This window comes from Arabidopsis lyrata (genome assembly GCF_000004255.2).
Source record: "Arabidopsis lyrata subsp. lyrata unplaced genomic scaffold ARALYscaffold_3, whole genome shotgun sequence".
Classification (NCBI taxonomy): Eukaryota; Viridiplantae; Streptophyta; class Magnoliopsida; order Brassicales; family Brassicaceae; genus Arabidopsis; species Arabidopsis lyrata.
In genome coordinates, this window is record NW_003302553.1 from 3,500,066 (window position 1) to 3,520,001 (window position 19,936).

The following is a 19,936-nucleotide window of genomic DNA, read 5'->3' on the forward strand; positions in this document are numbered from 1 at the left end:
TCAATACACGTTTCTAATTATAGACAGCCCATCGTGAACCTGGACACAAACTGGGGCATAGATTCGTAGTTCACTTGTCGTTGTGTGTATGAAAGTGAAACCATCAACCTACCAAGCCCATATCATAATAATTTCGAATCGCTGATTGAAATAATTGGGCAAACACAATACTATTTTTCTATTTTCTCCACTTGAAATTGCTTAAAATGATCCAATCAAGCTCTTACGTTTGGAAAGAATCTGGAACGGACCTGTTAGTCTTATCTTCTGTCAATCTCAGTTTGTATCAAAGTTATCATAACGAGTAATCATATATAGGGATTTGGTCGTCTTTTTAACATTTGTTATAAGTCAACAATCAAAGTCTCGAGACAACAACAAAAGCAATCTAAACGGAAGAAGAAAGATAGTATTTTGTTTGCATTGGAACAAGAAAAGATATTTTGCTTGCTATTTGCATTTTATGTTATAATTTATAAACACATGAGTATAATTTTAGTAGTGCCAAAATAATATTGTACACTAATAAAGTTGAAAACAATGAACCCTAGTTGTATCGTTCCCTTAGTAACATGGGTTCCACTGAACCATAGTAAGACATAATCGACACACATATCATAGATCTGAATTTTAGATTCAAAGAAATAAGATTTTTAGTTCGTTTTTGGCATCATTCCGGTTCTTTCTTTTAGTTGAACTTTTACACAATTTTCAAGCATGTGAATTTAAGATTGCGCTACATCCATGATCCAACGGTAATAAAGTATTCAAGAGTCAGGACCATAAATAGTAAATACATACAAAATGTTCTGTTTCTAGAAAATAATGCTATGCTAAAAGTGCTATGAATGAAACTATCTACCACTAACGATAGAGCTTGAAGAAACCTCGGAGAAAGACGAAAAAGTATTCGAGCTCGAGGCTCTATCGGACGAAACATAACTTACCACATTCGTTTTAAGATCGTCTCTTGAAGAACCCGGAAATCCCCAATTTCCATCAATCTGTGGAACATTCTCTTCACCATTCAGATATCTAAGCACCATTCTCATCGATGGCCGATATGTCGGTTTCTGATGGCAACAGAGTAATCCCACAATAAGAGCTAATTTAGCCTCTCTGCCATTAAAACTAGACCCGAGTTTCTGATCCACGGCGCTAAGGATTCCACCATTAGTGTGAAACTCCATTACCCAATCAGCCAAGAAGAAGTTCTCTGAGTTCGTTGGTTTATTCCCACACACTATTTCCAACAATAAAACGCCAAACGCAAAAACATCAGACGCTGTCGAGCCTTTACCGTTACGTGTGAGCTCAGGTGCCATGTACCCTAAAGTCCCAACGACTTTCGTGGTCTGCGTTAAGGTTCCGCGTTCGTAAAGCCTAGCGAGTCCAAAATCGCCTAATTTAGCGTTCATATCTTCATCAATAAGAACATTGCTCGCTTTCACATCTCTATGAACCACAATTTGTTCCCATTCTTCATGAAGATACAACAGTCCCGACGCGATTCCCTTTATGATCTCGAAACGCACGTCCCACGGCAACACAACGCCGTTTCTTCTCGGCGTTTTGTACAGCAGCGCGTCAAGGCTTCCGTTGGGGATATAATCGTAAATTAACAAGAGCTCGTTCTTGTGTTTGCACCATCCTTGAAGATTCACGAGGTTCTTATGACCTAATCTTCCTAAACTCTCGATCTCTGCGACAAATTCTCGAACACCTTGTAAGCTATTTGAAGTAATCTTCTTCACTGCGATTGGACCCGAGGAAGATAGATTTCCTCTGTAAACGATTCCAAATCCTCCGGTACCGATGATCTCACTCTCTTTGAATTTCTTCGTTGCTAAGTAGAGATCTCTGTATCTGAATCTATGAGGATAATCAATCTCCCAGTCCTCTAGAATATCTTCTTCTTGGATTCGCCTTTTGTACATCACAAATATAAACAGTAACACAAGCAAGACCAATGTGACGATCGATAAAGCAACAATCAAAGCAATGACTTGAGAATCATAACCTTTCTTGTTACTCAAGCGAGGTGGAAGAGGAAGCTTCGAGGGATCGAGCCAATCCGCCATTGGATTTTCTCCACAGCTTGAAAAACTCCAACCCATTACATAGTGAGCACTCGACTGGTCTTTTCCAGTCGCGGCGGTGAATCCGACGTACATTTCATCCTCCACAATCTCCGACAGCTCTGAAACTCGCCGCGAGATCAGGGGCTTTTTGGGTTTAAACTCTAATCTCGTCGGATAGATTGTGACGTTTAAGGTTTCGCTGGATCCGTCGTAATCGACAAGAACTCGGATTGGTTCGCCGCTCTCGAGCTGAAAATCTTCTTTTCGATCCTCTGTGTCGTAATAAATGAGTGGCTCTTGTACATCGGAGGAGAGGTTGTTGAAATTAAGACCGATGTGGTTTCCTCTTCTGTCTGCGCCGTCTTTAAATCCTTGTACCGTGTCGAATTCAACAGCGAATACGTGATTCGATGGATCACCGTTGTTGGTTTTGTTCAAAAGCCCCAAGTACTGTGCAGATTCGGCTCCAGGACGATTCGGGGTCGGAGAAAGTGTGAACGTGAAACCAAAACCACCGGTTCCGGGACTTGAAGGGATTATGACGAACACGAAAGAAGTGCTAAAGGAACAGACTTTGATATCGGAGGAATTGGTGAAGTCACGCAATCTAATCGGTTTGCGGTAAAACGCGGTTCCAGTGACGTTTTGGTTCCGATTAGTTAGTCTCAGAAGATCATTGTCGAGTTGGATCGTCGAAGCTCCTTCTGTTTGAATTTCCGTTTGGTTTCCTTTGAAACCTATGAATGTGAATTTCGCTGTCGTGGCCTGAGCAAGAACAGAATTGTTAACAGAGTTTGATGATACCAAGAGGAAGAACATGAACGAGGTTATGGATCTTGCTATGCCCATTGAGTAGTATCTTGAGCTTTTGACTTTGATTGTATGAAGTAAGAGAGAACATTGAGTTTAAGGAAGTTTCAAGTATGGACATGTTCTTATGCTATCAAGTATCAACGACGAAAGAGTCGAAATGTTCAAAGTCAAGGTCTTTTTGGACCATTTGTGTGGTCGGGTTCTCCAACCATTAGTGAATTTGTGTGGAGGAGATGACTCTCATGATATTCACGTAATCGCATAATTAATACTTGACACAAGATATAGTCGACAAAAAAACAAAATAGTGGACAAAATGGACTATGATGAAGTGAAGAGACCGCTAAAGTGATTTAGCCTAAATCTGAGCTTTAACGGTCATAAATTTTGTTAGCCCATTAGGGAAAGTGAAAACTAATGGGCTTGGCCCATATTGGCGTCCATATATTTTAGCAGTTTTTTTTTATAGGTATATTTTAGCAGTTAAGTATATCAAATTAAACTGATTTTGAATCAAAGAAATCAAAAATCAAAATTCAGATCTTTCCTCTTCATATCTCCCTCCTGCTACTACTTGGTATCAGAAATCTACGACTCTCCTTGGTGAGGGTTTTGAGGTGTGGATAATCTGGAGCTAGGGCTTTTACTGCCAGATAGTGGATTTATCAATTTTCCGCATCAGACAGAAATGGGAAATGCGTCGGAGAATTTCGATATCGAAGATCTAATGTCTTATGGAGACGATTTGATCAACTTATTGGATGTTAGGAATGGGTTTGATGTGATATCTCAAAGTTTTGAGCAGTTTAAAGCTCTCAATTTCGCTTGCGACGAGGATTTCAATCAGATACAATGCTCTATTGAAGGTCAGTTTTTTTTTTTCCGATTTGGTTGTCCAGATAGTTTATTAGATAAACAATGTTGCTTTAGCTGGAGATCTTTTGGTGTTTGGATTGAGTGAGGAATTTTTGGTTTGGACGCAGATTGTAAGAAGAAACTCGATGTTTGTAAGAAGAAAACTGAGGAAGCATATTCAGATGTTGCGGCTGAAGATGAAATTGAACGTCTTCAGAAAGAGCTTGACGAAGAGATGGAACGGGAGTGCAAGCTAAAGGACGAGCTTAGATAAGTATAGTTTGATTTCAGTGAAATTATTCTAGTTGTTGATTCAGTTACATGAAAAATAAATCTTGGTTTATTTGTCAATACAGTAGTCGCTGATGAACTCAAGGAGCTGAATGCTCAATTGATATCGATTGATGAACATAAGCAATCTACAATGAGAAAAGAGCGGGACGGCTTGAGAGCTGAGTAAGATCCACAAATCTCATTGTTGCAATTGCTTGTTCTGAATGTTCGTTACATATGTTTTCTCATTGTTCCCTCTTTTTCTCTTGCAGGAAAAAGTTGTCTATGTATGCTTCTGTCACGAAAGTTATACCGGACATTGATGGCCCATCAAAGATCTCAGGCTGTATCCTGTTCTTTCATCATTTCTCTATTATCTCATTTTTTTAAACATAAAATCTTTCATCGTTAAGTGTTTGAATCCTTGATCACGAAAACTATTAGATATGGTAGATCGTGAAAAGAGGGTAATTGAAAAGTTTCAATTCGAGACGAATAAGATGACAGCCTACGAGACATGTAACAGTATCTGGAGCATCATAAACAAACAATAGACTGATTTAGCATCAGTTCATTTGTATGATATATCTGTGTGATCAGTCTTGGTTTTAGCTTAGCAACCAAAACTTCTTTTTCTACCAACATTTCCTTAGATGTAAACACTTTCTGCTTTAGTTAAATTTGGATTTTTGTGATTTGATTTTGAATCTTTTTCTCCTGTAACATCACCATAAATCTAAGAATATTTTCCTTGCAAGATTCCTTGCAACTCTATATGTGCAGATACCTGTAAAAATCCAAAATCTTTAGCTCTTGTTGCAGCTGTTCTTGCCGTTTTCCTGATCGTTCTTCTGTGCAGATTGATGCACAAGTTCAGATTTAGTTTGTACAAATTTGGAAGGGACATAATTTGCCGAAGAGCAGTTTTCTAGTTTCTATGCTTTTCAGTATATTCTTGAACGTCTTTCAGGGGGATTTAATGATTTTGAATCCAAATCTTGGTGGTTTAGCAAACTTGGGGATTATTACGTAGCTTCTCTACTGAACTGTGGAACCTGCTTTGTGTCTCCACTGAACCATTGTGAACCTATTGGGTTTTGCCATTTTCTGTGACATTGCTTGTTTATGTTGGAGTAGATTTTACAGGCCAGAGAACCCGATCCAATTTAGCGAGAGTGTACACAGTACACACTATGAAGCTGGAATTTTGTTGTCCCAAGTCTCATGAAAATAGTCACAGTCGGACAGAGATAGAAATCGTCATAGCCAGAGTCCTGATCACTGCATTGGATTATTGATGAACGTAGTCACCACTTCCCTCACGAAGATGGTCTGTTTCCCTTTCCCCCTTTCAATTTCGATTCTAATGTTTTCCAATTTTATGCAAGTGTGGTGACTGATTTTTGGAAGTATTTGAAGAAATGACCAGCAGATTGCATTTATGAACTCTTTCCATGAATTGTATGTCGGATCTTCACTGTATGCATGAGGCTTAGTAGTTACTAGTAGTTTATGAACCTTTCTTAATAGATCAGTCACAAAGAAAAATAATTTCCATGAAAAGATCCTGAACTTTTCATAGCTTCTTTGCTCAAGAATTGTCAAATCTTGTAGAAGCAAAGTAACATGGCATTACATTTTAGGTAAGAATCGAAGTACATGTCATCAGATAATACTGATCAAGTAAATCAATTGGATATTTGACAAATCTATCTGACTCAATAATATTGGCTTTAATAGTGATATCGTTTTACTTGTATCTCAGTTTCAGATTTGATCTTCACATCTTCGGATCCCAGAGGAAGCAACGGCACATACGATTCTAGCCACTTCATGGTCTTAACAAAACAGGTATCTTCAGCAACTTCTGGTTTCACTAATGGCTTTAGATAGATTTGGGTTCTTAGTTCTTATTTAGGGACCACATTGGAAAAATAGATTTCTATTGATTATGCTGACACGACTTTAGTACAAAAGTATCAAAATTAACTACAACACATAACAAATCTACAACCTTGGAACTAAATCTTAATACTTCATAGCTTCCAATCTAAAATATTGATACTTTTTTTTTTCGGTTCCGGTTCGGTTCTTTTGGTTTGGTTATTTTGTCCAGGCGTAGGCCTAGTCTGTTCAATGGGATAGTGTGAACACGAGGATATTGCATCCACGTCAGATACAAGCTTATCCTATTTTCACTGTCAGTAATAAACTTTGTCTGCTTCTCTTTTTTTTTTTTTTTTTTTTTCACTGAAAGATTTTCATTATATAATACAAGAGTGGAATACATGGGTGGAATACGTTTTTGGGATGCGTTTTCGAAATACAATACCGGCGGAAAACAAAGAAATCCCCGGAAGCTAAAGCCCGATACACGGGAAACATAAGAAAATATACTAAAGTCAAGAAGTGAAGCTCTCGAAATCATCGAAAAAGTCGGAGGAGAACAGAAACCGCGGAAATAAGAGCTCAAAGGTCGCAAGCTAGAGGACCTACCACCGCAAATGGAGAAGGACCAGGGATAGTGGAAACCGCGAAGACATATCCCAACTAAAAACGATTATCCCAAACATATGAAAACGCCGCGAATCTAATACCTAACCACCTAGTCTTCTAACGAACAAGTCTAAATCTAGAACTTTGCATCCCCACAAGAGGTTAGCCTTACAAGAACAGAAAAGGAACAGACCACGAGAGAAAACCTACTTATTAATCTAAACTAGAGGCGGTGGAAGGAGACACACTTAAAAGATTCAACGAACAAAGAACAAAGAAGAGATAATGCGAAAGCTATCCACAACTAGCCAACACGACCAATCCCCGGAGCTTTCTAGATATAACAAAGAGCAAAACCATGACCCAGCAATTCCAAAGACTAAACCAACAACTACCAGAAGCTAACACAAACAAACAGCTAAAACCATCCGATAAGAGAAAGGCAATATGAGTTTCAACCCGACAAGGAACAGAAACGAAAAGTCTCTGTCACCTCGCAACCACCGGCGGCGGCCAACAACAGACAAAGCCACAACCTAACATCCGCAAGAGACCACCACACCAACTCTTAAAGCAGATCCATCCGCCACCACTTCCAGAAACGAGAAACATGCCTCTCCAAAAACACCACCTCGATAAGCACCGGTAGCTCCTCCACAAAACAGATTTTGTTCTCGAGAAAATCAGATATGAGAAGAGACTAAAATCGAAGGCCATGTCGTGACGAGGAGAGGAACCGCCAATTCATAGCACCACTCAACCCAACCTTAAGCCAGAAGCTTCATCAAAAATGAACCACCGCAACCTAGAAACCCATCTCGCCTTCTCGGATCTTCAATCACAGCCTCACCAAACATAAAACGAGAAACAAAAGCAAAACTATAACAGGGGCGAGGAGGCCGGATCCGGTGCTAGGAGAGCCACCGCAATCCAGCCTCAGATTCTAGAACTTTTTTTTTTTTTCCACTGGCGGCTGTCTCGGGAGAGAAACGTCTGCTTCTCTTCTATTGGCCCTATATTCTTTATTAAAAGTTAAATTGAAATCTAATTTTAATTGTTTGTTAAACAATCCACATCAGTCTTTCACATTGATACGTGTCAAAAGCCTATTGGCTGTTATAGTGTTAATAGGAACAAGAAGAAGCGAGGACCACTTAAATGGAGGAATCGATTGTATTTCGTCCAAAGTAACGCAATTAAATGAATCGGTGATAGAACCAAAAAAAAACACCTCCGATCTCGGCGAGCGAGAGAGAGAGAGAGAGATACGATCTGTGATTGTGAGAGAGAATGGATCAGATCTTGAACAAGGTAGGCTCGTACTGGTTAGGTAAGAAAGCGAACAAGCAGCTCGATTCCGTCGGTGACGATATCAACGTAGGCATCTCTCTACTCCTTCACTACTACTTGAAGAATCATCAATTTTGGTTTTGAGTTTCTCTGATCTCGATCCGATGCTTTTGAGAATTTTGTTTCATCCTTTGTACCGTGTCTTAGTCGATCTAGGGTTCTATTGATCTTAGAGTCTGGTAAATGGTGGTGTAGCTCGTTGATTCTTCACTTAGTAGCGCAATTGCGTTTGATTTCTGCATTTTTCTAGCAAATCTGTCATATGTTCATTGAACTGTATAAGAGTTTACTGCAATTCTTCAGTTTTGAGGCCGCTTGTGATAATATTAGGGGAATTGTGGCGTAGAAGGAACAAGATCTTAAGAGTAAATAATTTGTTGAGACTGATTTGTGCTAGTAGTGTTCTTTTGTGTTTCTTCAAAACATGATTTAGCTCAATGAGGCAGTGTTGTGATCTTCTATAATCTGTAACATTCTTTGTTCCAGTCTTTGTCTACAAGCATCGAAGGAGGAACAAAATGGTTGGTGAACAAAATCAAAGGTTGGTTATTTTTACTCATTCTTGCTGTTTAATTTGACATTCAAGGAGCCACATCTTTCCTCAAAAAATTGTTGGTTTCTAATCTCGTTGTCAGGAAAAATGCAGAAGCCATTACCCGAGTTACTTAAGGAGTTTGGTTTGCCTGTGGGGATCTTTCCACGTGATGCAACCAACTACGAGTTCAATGAACAGACGAGGAAACTAACCGTCTTTATTCCATCAATCTGCGAAGTTGGCTACAAAGATTCATCAGTCTTGAGATTCACCACAACAGTTACCGGATTTCTAGAGAAAGGAAAACTAGCCGATGTTGAAGGGATGAAGACAAAAGTAATGATATGGGTTAAAGTCACAAGTATTTCTGCTGATTCTTCAAAGGTACATTTCACAGCAGGGATGAAGAAAATCAGAAGCCGTGATGCTTATGAGGTTTTAAGAGATGGCGTTGAGATTGATAAATTCTAGCTCTGTTATGCGGGTAATTCCCAATTCTTTTATCCTCTTTCTCCAATCTATATCTTTAAAGTTTCAAGTTTCTTTTTTTTTTCTTAAAAATGGTTTCTGTATATGCTGATTTTCAATTATGCTGGAGTTCATGAATTTGATAAACTGAAGAAGATGGTAACTCAGTACACCAAACAATGTTCTTATGTCTTTTTGTATTACTGGCTGAGTTACTGTTTAAGCATATGACCAGAGCTAGTCGTAATGTACAATGAGGGCTTGTTTATGATAAGAAAGCCTTTAAACTTTTGAGAGCTGACTAATTTTGCTCTCAAATTAAGGAAAATAGGAATGATAGATATTTCATAGATAAAGAGTTTAGAAACCTTAAAGAAGAGAAAACAAAAATGTATAGAACACATTACACCTTCTCTTTTTGTGACAAACTGACAATGGACTGAGAGTGAGAAGTGAGAACACAAATACTGATGACAAGAAATTAAAGACAGTAACAATACAATTTTAATTAAGAAAAACAGAGAGGGTTGCACATGTGACTCAAACCCTTATCTCCTAGTAAACAATACCATTTGCCTTATTCAGTTACCTTCTGTTTTACTCTTTATTGCCGTTTGGTGCCTTAGCCTCAGTTCTCTCCTCGGAGTTAAGCTCCTCCCAAGCTTCGATCCAAGTGACCATTCCAGTTGCAAGTGTGATGAAGTAAGGATCAACCTTCCCAAGTTTCTCTTTCACGAGCTTGGCCAGCTCGAGGTAGCATTGCTGCACCGAAGTGCATTCTTTAGGAAGAGTCACAGATTGAAAGAACGGTATCGCCTCTTCCTGCCAAAAGATTCCGTTGTATTCCTTTTTCAGGTTCACGAATGGGTTGCTGGCTTTGCTGTGCCATATATAAGGCAAACCCGTCTTCACTCCCCATCCCATATGGTCACATATCACCTTTATTTTGGTTAAAGGAAAAAGTATTTTAAGGTTGGTGGACAAATGTAACGGTATTACAATATAAACCAATGCACAAAGATAAGAATTGCATTTGACCATGATATGCACCCTAGTGGTTTTTACTAGCGTCGCCACCGAGTCACCGCGAGCTCAAATCCGCATAATGCATAATACATGTAGTTGATCAAAAACAAAGATAAGAACTGAATTTACCTTGACACACCAACCAGCCCACATGTCGTCATAGCGTCCGATTGGCTGTCCGTCACCCATAAGCCCAAAGTACATGGCCGGACCAATCAACTCACGGTCAAAAGCGAGGTTCATACCACACATAGGAAAAAGAGTTCCTTTGGGAATGGTCATGACTGCATCAACATACCTGCATTTAAGCAAGAACTAACCAATAAGTATTTGCTTCGATTACGCTTTCACAAAAGAGATGCATAACAAAATTGGTAGCCTCAGTGGAAGATCAAATTTCCTGGAATTTTTCTCAAGAGGCTTCACAAGCTGAGTGGGAGCATCATAGTCAGGAATGTTGAGCCAGAGGCCATGAGATACCGCAGTTATGGCACCTTTGCGCATACTAAAAGGGTATCCACGAACAAAGTCTGCCCCATCTCTGTATGGATCATAAAGTGTGTTAAAGAAATGCGGGGTTGATGGAGATAAGAGGTTCTTGATATGCTGCTCAAGCGCATTGATCTCTTTCCCAGTTGGATCCTTTGCAACCTACATTGCACATATATTGTGAACTTAAGAAGACTTTGGTTTGACCAACAGATGTCTTAAGAAATTTTGCACACAAGAGAACACTTACAAAGCAATCATCATCAATGGTGTAGATGTACTTCTTTTTGGAGACCATGTAACCGAAGCAACGGCAAGCAGAGTCCTTGAAGGAAATGCAAGAGGCCTTGGGACCCAAGATTCGATTGATGTCGTTCCTGTTGTAGAGCTCGTAGTCAAACCCTTCTGGAATGTTGATGACTTTCGAAGGATCACCATCTTGAACAATGATCAGATGGTACTGTTCAAAGAAGGGTCGCCACATCTGAAGGAAGTCAAGGTTTCGAATGGTGGGTATCACAATGTCTAGCTCATCTTTCAACATTGGCGTGGGTTTCACGGAAGAATACAATTGCGCCATTTGAATAGACAAGGAAGAAAGAGTAGTTTAAGATTAAGCAAAGACAAGGAGAGATGTACGATAATGAGGATGAATTCTTTGGTATTTATAGAGACGAGATGGACATAAATCATTTTCACTCTTAACGGAAGAAGAAGTAACTTTATGCCAAAACATGTTTGATGGTTCTTATTTTTCATGTTTTCATCACAACCAAAATTCATGACTCTTACCCCCCTCGTAACTCTCTAACCCCAAATCACGTGACCGTCGTCTGTTTGTGGAAGATTTGTTTGAACAAAACATGAAAAGTTTTATTGATATGTTTTTTTTTGTTTTAATATCAAAAATGATTTTAGGAATTGTTTTTGTTGAACTTATACAGAAAAGAATGCAGGAACTGGTGCCATATGTTTTTTTCCTTGTAATTTTTTAGAAAACTTGAAAGCTCTAAACAAAACTAAAAAAGTAAAGAATCTTTATTTAGTTTATTTTTTCCCCCAATCTAATCTATATATAACAATATTTGAGAAGTGTTTTTGCTGATGTGTCGGACTCTCGGCTCTTGTTGAGTCCTTGATTTTACGTAATTACTTAAATACCTTCTATTAAATCAAGTCGAATATCAACTAATGTTCAATTACATAAATAACCCTAATAAGTGAATATTTGATATAATTTACATTTTATAAAATTAATAAAATTCGTAAATACGAAAAAATAAGAAAACCTAAAAAAAAATGGATCGATTGTAACATTTTTTAAAATTAATAATATTCGTAAACACGAAAAAATAAGAAAACCTAAAAAAAAATGGATCGATTGTAATTTACGTACCAATTTAGAAGATGTTCATCGTACCTCATCATCATGTTCTTCGTCGCATGTAAACTTTTTAATATACATACCAGACTTGAAAACCTAAAATATAGCATATAACCAGAGAGAATCGACAATTTAGTGATAGAACATCATCTTTTGATCGAATCTGACATGATGGAAAGACGACTCTTAATTAATATCTTGTCCATGCCAAGTCTTCAAACCATCATATTGAATTATTGATGCTATCCTGCACCATAGAGTTCAAGCTAATAAAAGAGGGTGTTCTTTAAAATTACCTTGAATTATCTGATTGGATCATGCACGAATAATGAATATAGACTCGATGAAAATGTATTAACCTCCATTAATCGTAATGAAAAACTGGGATTTCGTAGAAGGAGACGGAAAATGGTCGTGTGTCTTCCTTTTTTTTTCTTTTTTTTTTTCGTTTTGTTTTCCGTTTTTTTTTTGTTTTTTTCTTTCTTTCCCAACCAATCGTTTGTGATAATTATGAGTTAAAAATTAAATTTTCCTTTTTTGATAAGTAGATATTGGCAAAAAATATCAAAACAATCCTACGTATATTCTTTAAATCTGATTCATATCTCTAATAAAATTTTATTTTTTAAATATTTTATGTCGATAATGACGGAAAATCTAAACAAATGTAAGATATAGTAGTAAATCTAAATCGTTATGTTATTATTCCATCTTTATCTTAAAATAAAATGAAACGTTACTTAAAATTAATATGTATAATATTGAATAAGACAATTTTAAATTATTAATTTTTATGATATAGATTCGCTTCTTAAAAAATATATAAATCTTCCTTTTTTTGTTGTAGATATTACACCGCCTCTTAATTTTATATAAATACCTGGATTGGTAGTCACCTTTAGATCACAACTAACCCCTGTTTTTTTTTCTTCTGTAATTTATTTATGGCTCGATTTTTATAAAAATATTAATGTTGTTTACATTACGTATGATTGCAGGATGAATTTTCATACACAAGTAGGTTTGTAGAGAGAAAGACGTGGAATATTACGGCTCACAATCGGTCTGATTTCAAAGTAGACCACTCAGGTACGGTGGCACCGGCGATGATGGTTTGCGGTCGGATTCATAACTTGGATGGACCGCCCCAAAAAACGTGACCAACATCAACGGTAACGGATGGACCGCCCCAGAAAACGTGACCAGCATCAACGGTAACGTTAATGGCACTCTTTGTCTTCTTTAAGATTAGTGTATGATTAGGGTTTATGTGTGAATTGAAAGTTTTTGTTTTTTTAATGTGGCGTTTGTAGCTTGGATGTAGCGGTTAGGGTTGCAAAACGGTGGTGGAAGTGAATCGTATCCCGAACGACCGATTGTATATATATTACTTAAGAACGGTGTCTGCGGGTACGGGTCGAGACCCACAAAACTCGAGTTGGTAATCAACCCTCTCTTTCTCTCTGGCTTTGATAAAGTGTCTGTCTTTCTTTTTTTCTTCTTCCTATGTGTTTTTATTTTATTTTGATGGAGTATTTTTGTTAATAGGTGAAAAGTAGTTTATTAGATATCGCTGAAATAGAATCTATGATTTTATTTGTTCGGAAGCTCTCACTGATGTTTTTTTTTTTTCTCTGCTTTAGAACGTCTAAAAAGCAATCGTTTTGGAATTGGTTTCACTTTGGTGATTTGAGGAGTGTTTGAGTAAGAAGATTGATTCTTAATATTATGTTTTTCCATGGCAATAGGTATATGCCAATGATGGAGCTTGGTGTGTCGAGTAACATGTTTGATATCAAGAAGAACGCTTTGAAGAAGCTGTCTAAGCAACAGGTGAAAAGTTGCATTTCAATACTCTCTTCGTCTTTCGTTTCATTCTCATGCGTTCAATCTCTTTCGTTTTAACTCACAAACTAAGTCTTTCTATGTTCAGAGTGCTTATCGAGTCAAGCTTTTATCGTCGTACAAGGAAATGGTGAGTGTGACAATGCTAAATCTTGTAAATTTGGGAAATTTATTCTCTTGTAATTTGGAATCTATAAAGAAAACTTTAGAAAAATGCAGGTAGCCGTTGTTGTTGAGATGGTAAATGCAAGCAGATCTCTGAGATGTTATACCAAGCTAGGTACCGAGTCACTTGTATAGTTCTCTTGCTCTAAGGAAGATTCAAGTGATGCTGGAGTTTGTGGTGGCATCCCTGTATTTAATTTTTGGAATGTCTCTACATTTGGTAAGACCCAAAAACAAAAGTTCAATAGTTGATTCTCATGTGTGGTCTCTAAGGTTTGGTACTTGCCATATTGATATGATCACAAAGAAGATGGCTGAGGAGTTTGTGGAGATGTTCATACGCGAAGTAATGATAAAGGTACTGTCTATTCCTAAGTCCTGCATATATCTTGGACTCTAGATCAACTTTTGATCATTTTCTGAAAATTAACAGGGATTGCTCATAATGGAACTTATCTCTTTAAGCACTGAAGTTCCTCAACCCATCAACAACAGTTGGTCAGATGAGCTTTACCATGGGGAATTTATCACATCTCACCAAATGTTCTTTCTATTCCATGGAAGTAGCTGAGCCAGTTCTCCCTAGAGTGAAAGAAAATAATTTCGGTATTTCTTCTATATCACATACCAACCAGCCAACCGTAGAAATTTTGCAGGTAGGTGAGTTTTGATTCAGCACAAGTAAAATAGTCCGTTAACATTGTATCGTAAAACTTCAAATAGTTTTTGTTTGGAAGCTCTCATTGATGTTTTTAGTTTCACTTTTTAGGTCTTGTATGTCAATTCTCATAATATAAGCTGCAGAGTTTCTATAGATAATGGTACAGCACGTGTGTCAGGTACTCATTGATGCACTTTGGTTTTAACTTTCATCAACAATACTATAATTAGTGTATAAAATTCTCACTTTGATTACTTTCTTTGAGATAGCATTTTATGGACCAGGAACATGTAAATTTGGTTCTTCTTTCAAGTATCACCATCATATACAGGGAGAAGGAGGAGGATGAGGAGATTCTATTACTCCTATCTCATTAAGTTATTCCATTATTCCCGTTTTGCTTAATATCTCTTTGGTCTCGGTTTTTATCATTTTATTGTTGGTTCATGTCTAGGCTCTTTTTTTTTGGTTTTCTATGTTTAATATAGTTAATTTGAAATTGGCCTTCGTTTTTGCAGATTTGGGCAGAATTTGAAGCGGAGGAAACTGATCGCAACTTTAGCGGCAAAATAGGTTACGTGAGCATGTTTCTAAAATATATATTTTGGTCTTTAACTACTCCAGGTTGGATCCTGGATTGGAGAAGGCGGCCTCTTTGCTGTTGTAAATACTCTTGTCTGCGACAAACTTGAATAAATCAAGTTTCTTAGCTGGACCCGAGAGAGATTTAAAGGTATGTTTCTATTTCCTTCTTTAGATGGAATTTACTCATATACTTGGATTCACTTTCGACATATCTGATATCTGGATTTCCTTTGTTTTTGGTTGTGATTGTTGATGGTATATTGACTAAGAACTAACATTCATATGTGCATGATTAAAAAAAAAAGAAAGAAGATCATGAACTACACTTGGAGAACATTGAAGCTCTTCGAGAAATGCATGGCTAAGATAGAACAGTAATTGTTTGGTACTGTACCAACTAGCGGAAGATGTGGCAGTGAGACAGGACTGCAAGAAGTGCTTGAATCAGGAGGAAGGTAAGGTAATGAAGATGGTTAACATAAGAAGTTTGAGACATTGAGATATTGGCTTGGGCTTCAAGATGAAGAAGAGAGCGATCGTGAGATGGTTTGGTGAAGGAAGACGAGAAGCATGTTTCAAAGCGGATGTTCTTAACCGTCATTGAGATAGAGAGTGGTGGGTAATATTGGACTTCTTATAAAAACAATTTTAAGAAATGTTGGCAAAAGTGTGTCAAAGTGTCCATCTCCCATAGACAAAATGGTTTGTGTAAAGGTGGAGAACTTGGTTTGTTCCTGGAGGAGACAGTGATGACTTGATATGTTAAGAGTTGATATCGGCGAACCAGAACATAGCTTTCACGATGGTGTAGGTGGAGCACGTTGGTGTACTGTAAAGAGACGAGCACGTTTCGTTGTGTATTATTTGTCAACGATTTTTATCTACCCGTGTAATACGAATGGGAAAGCAAGTACCAACCGACTAATCGACACCAACTAAATTTATATATCTAAAGGTGAAATTTCTATTAACTTATACTATAGAATATCCAAATTCATACGAAATATGTTCTTTCAGTTCAATTCAGTCATAGATTATTATTTTGATTCCTTGATTATCAAGAAACAAATGACTGAAGGCGTCTGGTGCTGACAAGTTTATTTTTACATATTTATTTTAATATCCAGTTTATATATTATGGACCTTTGTTGCAACGTAATGATTAGGTTTTTGTTTGTGGATTATTGTTTGATCCATTAAAGTACAGGTTTGATTATTAGTTTAGCTCACTAATCATTATTGTGAACAATAAGGTCGGATTGTTTTATGGTTTTTGAATTAGTTTACATTTTTGACGTAACATTCTCTCTATTTCCAAATTCAAAATGAAAGAATAAGAGTGTTTCTTTGAATTTGAAAAAATGTTATTCATTTTTTCATATTTGAAAGTGCACTTTTTAAAATTATAATGATATTTTGACTTTTACTATTTTGAAAAGCATTCAAAATACACCCTAATTCGTTTTCAGCTTATTGTTTGAAAAACTTAACAACATATATTTTTAATACATATTGTTTGTTTTGAATATTATAATGAAAAGTAAACCGTATGTGTGCTGAAAGTTGCAGGAATGCGGAATCGTTTTGTGTTAAGGATCACAAAAATTTATAGTTATTAAGCACATTTTGCACTTTTGCAACGGAGTCTCGGAATCTCAAGTGCAAAATGTGTGATCCTTGCCAGCAAAAAAATACCACATCCTCCAAAACTCTAGACATGTAGGGTTGAACAGAACCTGATTGCATATACGTGCAGTAGTTCTCCTTAAGACACATAATCAAACCAAAATAACATATTTAAAACAAACATTTGAAAATTACACAACATATACACAATTACATATTAATATATGTAGGTCAACACCTTGAGAATACTCTAATTTTGCGAATCAAATCACACAGACGATGATATGACCACTACATTTTTCTAACGATAAGCCAAAATTTATAGAAGACGAATTAATTTTTAATGATTAATGACAAAACTACCTCGAAACAAAAGAACACGTCTGGTTTATTATCCTGCTTCCTGAAAGAATTTCAAAATTCAATTATAACAGTTTATATTCTTTAAACTAATATTTTTCATAGATAAAGCATAGATAAAACCAAATTCCACACATGGGGAGAGCTTACAGAGGAGCAGGAGGTGATCCCGAGACTCCGTTGCAAAAATGCAAAGAAAACACTCATCAGATTGAATTTATTCCCAAGAAGCCTGTCTTTGATGAATGGACAATTATTTAAGTGTCTCAAGAGAGGAAGAGCGTCAGGTCCAAGAAAGTAGCTTAGCCCAAGAGCAAAACAACTTTTGTCGAGAATAAAGCCTAGAAAAAAACAAATTTCACACCTCGGAAGCGCTCACAGAGGAACATGAGATGATTTCGAGACTCCATTGCAAAAGTGCATAGACAACATTCATCAGATTGAATTTATCCCCACGAAACCAGTTTTTAACGAGTGGTCTATTTTTTAAGTGACTAACCCACATATTAAAAACATGCTTAAACACATCACCTTTGAACCAAACTAAAGCAATGTGGAGAAAAAATCATGACACACAACATCAACCAAAATCCAGTTTTTTATTGCATTTTTTTATGCAACTATCATTATTTTAATAATATATCTATTGTTTAAATATATCATTTTTCTCATTTATGTTTCTATTATATATATTATGATTAAACACTATTAATTGTTCATTACTAATAATGGTATTAAAATCCCTACAACCCCGCGCCGGGCGCGGGGACCGCTCCTAGTAACAATTAAAAAACAAAAAAAAACTACTAAAATGTAAAACCCCAAACCAAAAAGCTTTGAAGGATGACGTTGAGAAACCTCAATGCGACATCGTTCAAGAACCTCACAATCTCCCAAACAAAGACCCACACACCTACGCATTTCACAACGACCTCCCAAAGAGCCAACTGATATAACCGAAAATCAAACGTAGCAGTAAGAGAGAAAGAGACAGACTACGAAGACGAAAACATTCGTTTGATTCCAGATTTCTGCTCTGTTGTTAGCCTTGATGGGAACTTAACATTGAACTTGATTCTCAAGTTCCCTTTTTTTGATGGGTCTTTAGGGATTGGCATGCCTTCGCCTTTCACCACCTCTTCATAAGAAGGGCTAATCACGTTGTTGACTGGAACCGTTACTGATCTTCCGTCCAGAGTCGTGACCTGAGCGGTGTATCCCGTGAGGGCTTCCACGAGAGGGATCTTCTGTGTCATCACAAGGTCATTCCCGTCTCGCTTGAACACAGCATGTGGCTTCTCATCAACTATGAATACAAGATCTGATGGTATGATTCCTCGCTGCTCGTTTCCTTTCTCCGGGAAGGTTATCTTCGTCCCTTTCTTCCACCCTGGCTTGATTTCTATTGTCAAGATCTCCTCAACTGTTGTGGGTCTCCTGCATTGGAACAAAGAATCCACTTTCAACTTGCATTACCGATAACAACAACATCAAAGCTACATAGAAAGCAACTCAATGTCTCCTGCCTGATATCTCAAAAGTGCAAATGGATTATTCTCAGATTCACTCATTCTTCACTGCAAGTACTTAGTCAAGTGGCCAACAACTCCGAAAAACCGGAATGCATATAACTTCAATATTTATGATATGAATCCAACATAGTGTATCCAATGGCTAACGACTAATTTCTAGCATTACATCTTTCATGTATCTGTCAAGTTCCAAATCTCCAGATTTCAAAAACTCAAACATGATCACAGCGAACACTAATATGGACCCCTTCTAAGCAAATCAATGTTTTGGAACTTAAATTCATAAAAGGGTGATTCTTGAAACTCAATTCATGACAATGTAGCTGAAAAACTGACCCGCTTGAATCGAGGACATCCCGAGAGATCTTCATCTTCTTAGTGATTCCTTTGTAGAGATCCTCCAAACTACAAGGAAGTTGTCTCTCAATAGGGGCAGCTTTCCTCATTGTAACATTGGAGGAAAAAACGTCTTCTGCGAACCGGAAGCCATTAGAGGGACCTGCACCACGTGAGTCACCGAAGGGTCTTGTGAAGCCAAAGAACTCGGAGAAGATGTCATCTGCGCTTCTACCGTTGAACCGGAAGGAAGCCCCTCCATCTGAACCACCCGAAAACCCGCCGGCACCAGGAGGCGGAACCTGGCTAGTTAGACCTTCTTCTCCGTATTGATCATAAATGGCTCGCTTTTGAGGATCACTCAAAACCTTAAAGAATCCAACAGCATAAGGAATCAATAAAAGAAAATTCTATAATTGACAAGAAAATCAAGATTACTTAATTGCCAGAGAAGTAACCATAGTGAATTGAGAAACTACACAACTGATCAAATTCAAGCAAAATATGGGAATATCTCGGAAAAAAAAAAAGAAAACGCATATCGTTAAACAGGGAAGAGAATTCGAATTGTGGAAGAGAATTTTACATCGTAAGCTTCAGAGATCTGCTTGAATTTGGATTCGGCGTCCTTTTTGTTATTAGGGTTCTTGTCTGGATGCCACTTCATGGCGAGTTTGCGATAAGCTTTCTTCAAGTCGTCGTCTTTCGCGTTCCGATCCACCTGAAGAACCTTGTAATAATCGACCCCCATTGCTATACCTCCTCCTCCTTCTTCTTCTTCTTCCTCTTTGATTCGCTCTTCGTTTTTCAATCGATCTTCTTCAATACAAAACTCTGGCGGATCATTCCGTACCGGTTCTAAATATTAATAAGGACATTAGAAATTATCCGACCGGATCCTTTTATTTGGTCTTGACCGGTTCTTTTTTGGTTCGGCAAACCCTTATCAAAAGACGGGGTCGTTTCAAACAGAGGAGATTTACATTTGACCCCCAGTGCCAGTTTACTTTAAGCGAGGGTGATGGACAAATTATGAAATCTCTGAGGACTTAGAAT

General features: G+C 37.4%; 5 protein-coding genes and 1 long non-coding RNA gene across 6 annotated transcripts; 2 read left to right on the forward strand and 4 right to left on the reverse strand.

Annotated features, from left to right (window-relative positions):
* Window positions 1-720: 720 nt before the first annotated feature.
* LOC9320768 (probable L-type lectin-domain containing receptor kinase VI.1) lies at window positions 721-3,133 on the reverse strand. The gene has a single exon (XM_002884656.2). The coding sequence runs from the start codon at window positions 2,928-2,930 to the stop codon at window positions 855-857; it is 2,076 nt and encodes a 691-aa protein (XP_002884702.1). The 5' UTR covers window positions 2,931-3,133; the 3' UTR covers window positions 721-854.
* Window positions 3,134-3,395: 262 nt separating this feature from the next.
* On the forward strand, window positions 3,396-4,796 carry LOC9320769. The gene is made up of 5 exons (XM_021031534.1): window positions 3,396-3,760; window positions 3,878-4,019; window positions 4,104-4,205; window positions 4,295-4,368; window positions 4,467-4,796. Exons 1-5 carry the CDS (start codon window positions 3,583-3,585, stop codon window positions 4,574-4,576), a joined length of 606 nt encoding a protein of 201 aa, XP_020887193.1. The 5' UTR covers window positions 3,396-3,582; the 3' UTR covers window positions 4,577-4,796.
* A 2,849-nt stretch (window positions 4,797-7,645) lies between these two features.
* Window positions 7,646-9,074, forward strand: LOC9318654 (uncharacterized protein At5g01610). The gene is made up of 3 exons (XM_002882541.2): window positions 7,646-7,895; window positions 8,355-8,409; window positions 8,504-9,074. The coding sequence occupies exons 1-3, from the start codon at window positions 7,809-7,811 to the stop codon at window positions 8,872-8,874; spliced, it is 513 nt and encodes a 170-aa protein (XP_002882587.1). The 5' UTR covers window positions 7,646-7,808; the 3' UTR covers window positions 8,875-9,074.
* Window positions 9,075-9,197: 123 nt separating this feature from the next.
* LOC9318655 (UDP-arabinopyranose mutase 3) lies at window positions 9,198-11,035 on the reverse strand. The gene is made up of 4 exons (XM_021031533.1): window positions 10,637-11,035; window positions 10,298-10,548; window positions 10,027-10,195; window positions 9,198-9,810 (listed from the first exon to the last, which is right to left on the reverse strand). Exons 1-4 carry the CDS (start codon window positions 10,964-10,966, stop codon window positions 9,469-9,471), a joined length of 1,092 nt encoding a protein of 363 aa, XP_020887192.1. The 5' UTR covers window positions 10,967-11,035; the 3' UTR covers window positions 9,198-9,468.
* Window positions 11,036-16,822: 5,787 nt separating this feature from the next.
* Window positions 16,823-17,543, reverse strand: LOC110230439. Its single transcript, XR_002333545.1, has 2 exons — window positions 17,163-17,543; window positions 16,823-17,055 (listed from the first exon to the last, which is right to left on the reverse strand). It is a non-coding gene; the product is annotated as an uncharacterized LOC110230439 (long non-coding RNA).
* A 161-nt stretch (window positions 17,544-17,704) lies between these two features.
* Window positions 17,705-19,813, reverse strand: LOC9318656 (dnaJ homolog subfamily B member 5). Its single transcript, XM_002884658.2, has 3 exons — window positions 19,467-19,813; window positions 18,881-19,248; window positions 17,705-18,449 (listed from the first exon to the last, which is right to left on the reverse strand). The coding sequence occupies exons 1-3, from the start codon at window positions 19,629-19,631 to the stop codon at window positions 18,008-18,010; spliced, it is 975 nt and encodes a 324-aa protein (XP_002884704.1). The 5' UTR covers window positions 19,632-19,813; the 3' UTR covers window positions 17,705-18,007.
* Window positions 19,814-19,936: the final 123 nt, after the last annotated feature.

What these genes read in the sequence shown, in the direction of transcription:
- LOC9320768 (XM_002884656.2), bottom strand. Translation starts at nt 2,930, where the DNA reads ATGGGCATAGCAAGATCCATAACCTCGTTCATGTTCTTCCTCTTGGTA.
- LOC9320769 (XM_021031534.1), top strand. Translation starts at nt 3,583, where the DNA reads ATGGGAAATGCGTCGGAGAATTTCGATATCGAAGATCTAATGTCTTAT. An exon ending in AAGCTAAAGGACGAGCTTAG is followed by an intron (nt 4,020 to 4,103) that starts ATAAGTATAGTT and finishes ATTTGTCAATAC; the next exon opens with AGTAGTCGCTGATGAACTCA. An exon ending in CCCATCAAAGATCTCAGGCT is followed by an intron (nt 4,369 to 4,466) that starts GTATCCTGTTCT and finishes GAAAACTATTAG; the next exon opens with ATATGGTAGATCGTGAAAAG.
- LOC9318654 (XM_002882541.2), top strand. Translation starts at nt 7,809, where the DNA reads ATGGATCAGATCTTGAACAAGGTAGGCTCGTACTGGTTAGGTAAGAAA. An exon ending in CCGTCGGTGACGATATCAAC is followed by an intron (nt 7,896 to 8,354) that starts GTAGGCATCTCT and finishes TCTTTGTTCCAG; the next exon opens with TCTTTGTCTACAAGCATCGA. An exon ending in GTTGGTGAACAAAATCAAAG is followed by an intron (nt 8,410 to 8,503) that starts GTTGGTTATTTT and finishes TCTCGTTGTCAG; the next exon opens with GAAAAATGCAGAAGCCATTA.
- LOC9318655 (XM_021031533.1), bottom strand. Translation starts at nt 10,966, where the DNA reads ATGGCGCAATTGTATTCTTCCGTGAAACCCACGCCAATGTTGAAAGAT. An exon ending in CCTCTTGAGAAAAATTCCAG is followed by an intron (nt 10,196 to 10,297) that starts GAAATTTGATCT and finishes GCTTAAATGCAG; the next exon opens with GTATGTTGATGCAGTCATGA. An exon ending in GGGCTGGTTGGTGTGTCAAG is followed by an intron (nt 9,811 to 10,026) that starts GTAAATTCAGTT and finishes ACCAAAATAAAG; the next exon opens with GTGATATGTGACCATATGGG.
- LOC9318656 (XM_002884658.2), bottom strand. Translation starts at nt 19,631, where the DNA reads ATGGGGGTCGATTATTACAAGGTTCTTCAGGTGGATCGGAACGCGAAA. An exon ending in AGATCTCTGAAGCTTACGAT is followed by an intron (nt 19,249 to 19,466) that starts GTAAAATTCTCT and finishes GGATTCTTTAAG; the next exon opens with GTTTTGAGTGATCCTCAAAA. An exon ending in GATGTCCTCGATTCAAGCGG is followed by an intron (nt 18,450 to 18,880) that starts GTCAGTTTTTCA and finishes GTTCCAATGCAG; the next exon opens with GAGACCCACAACAGTTGAGG.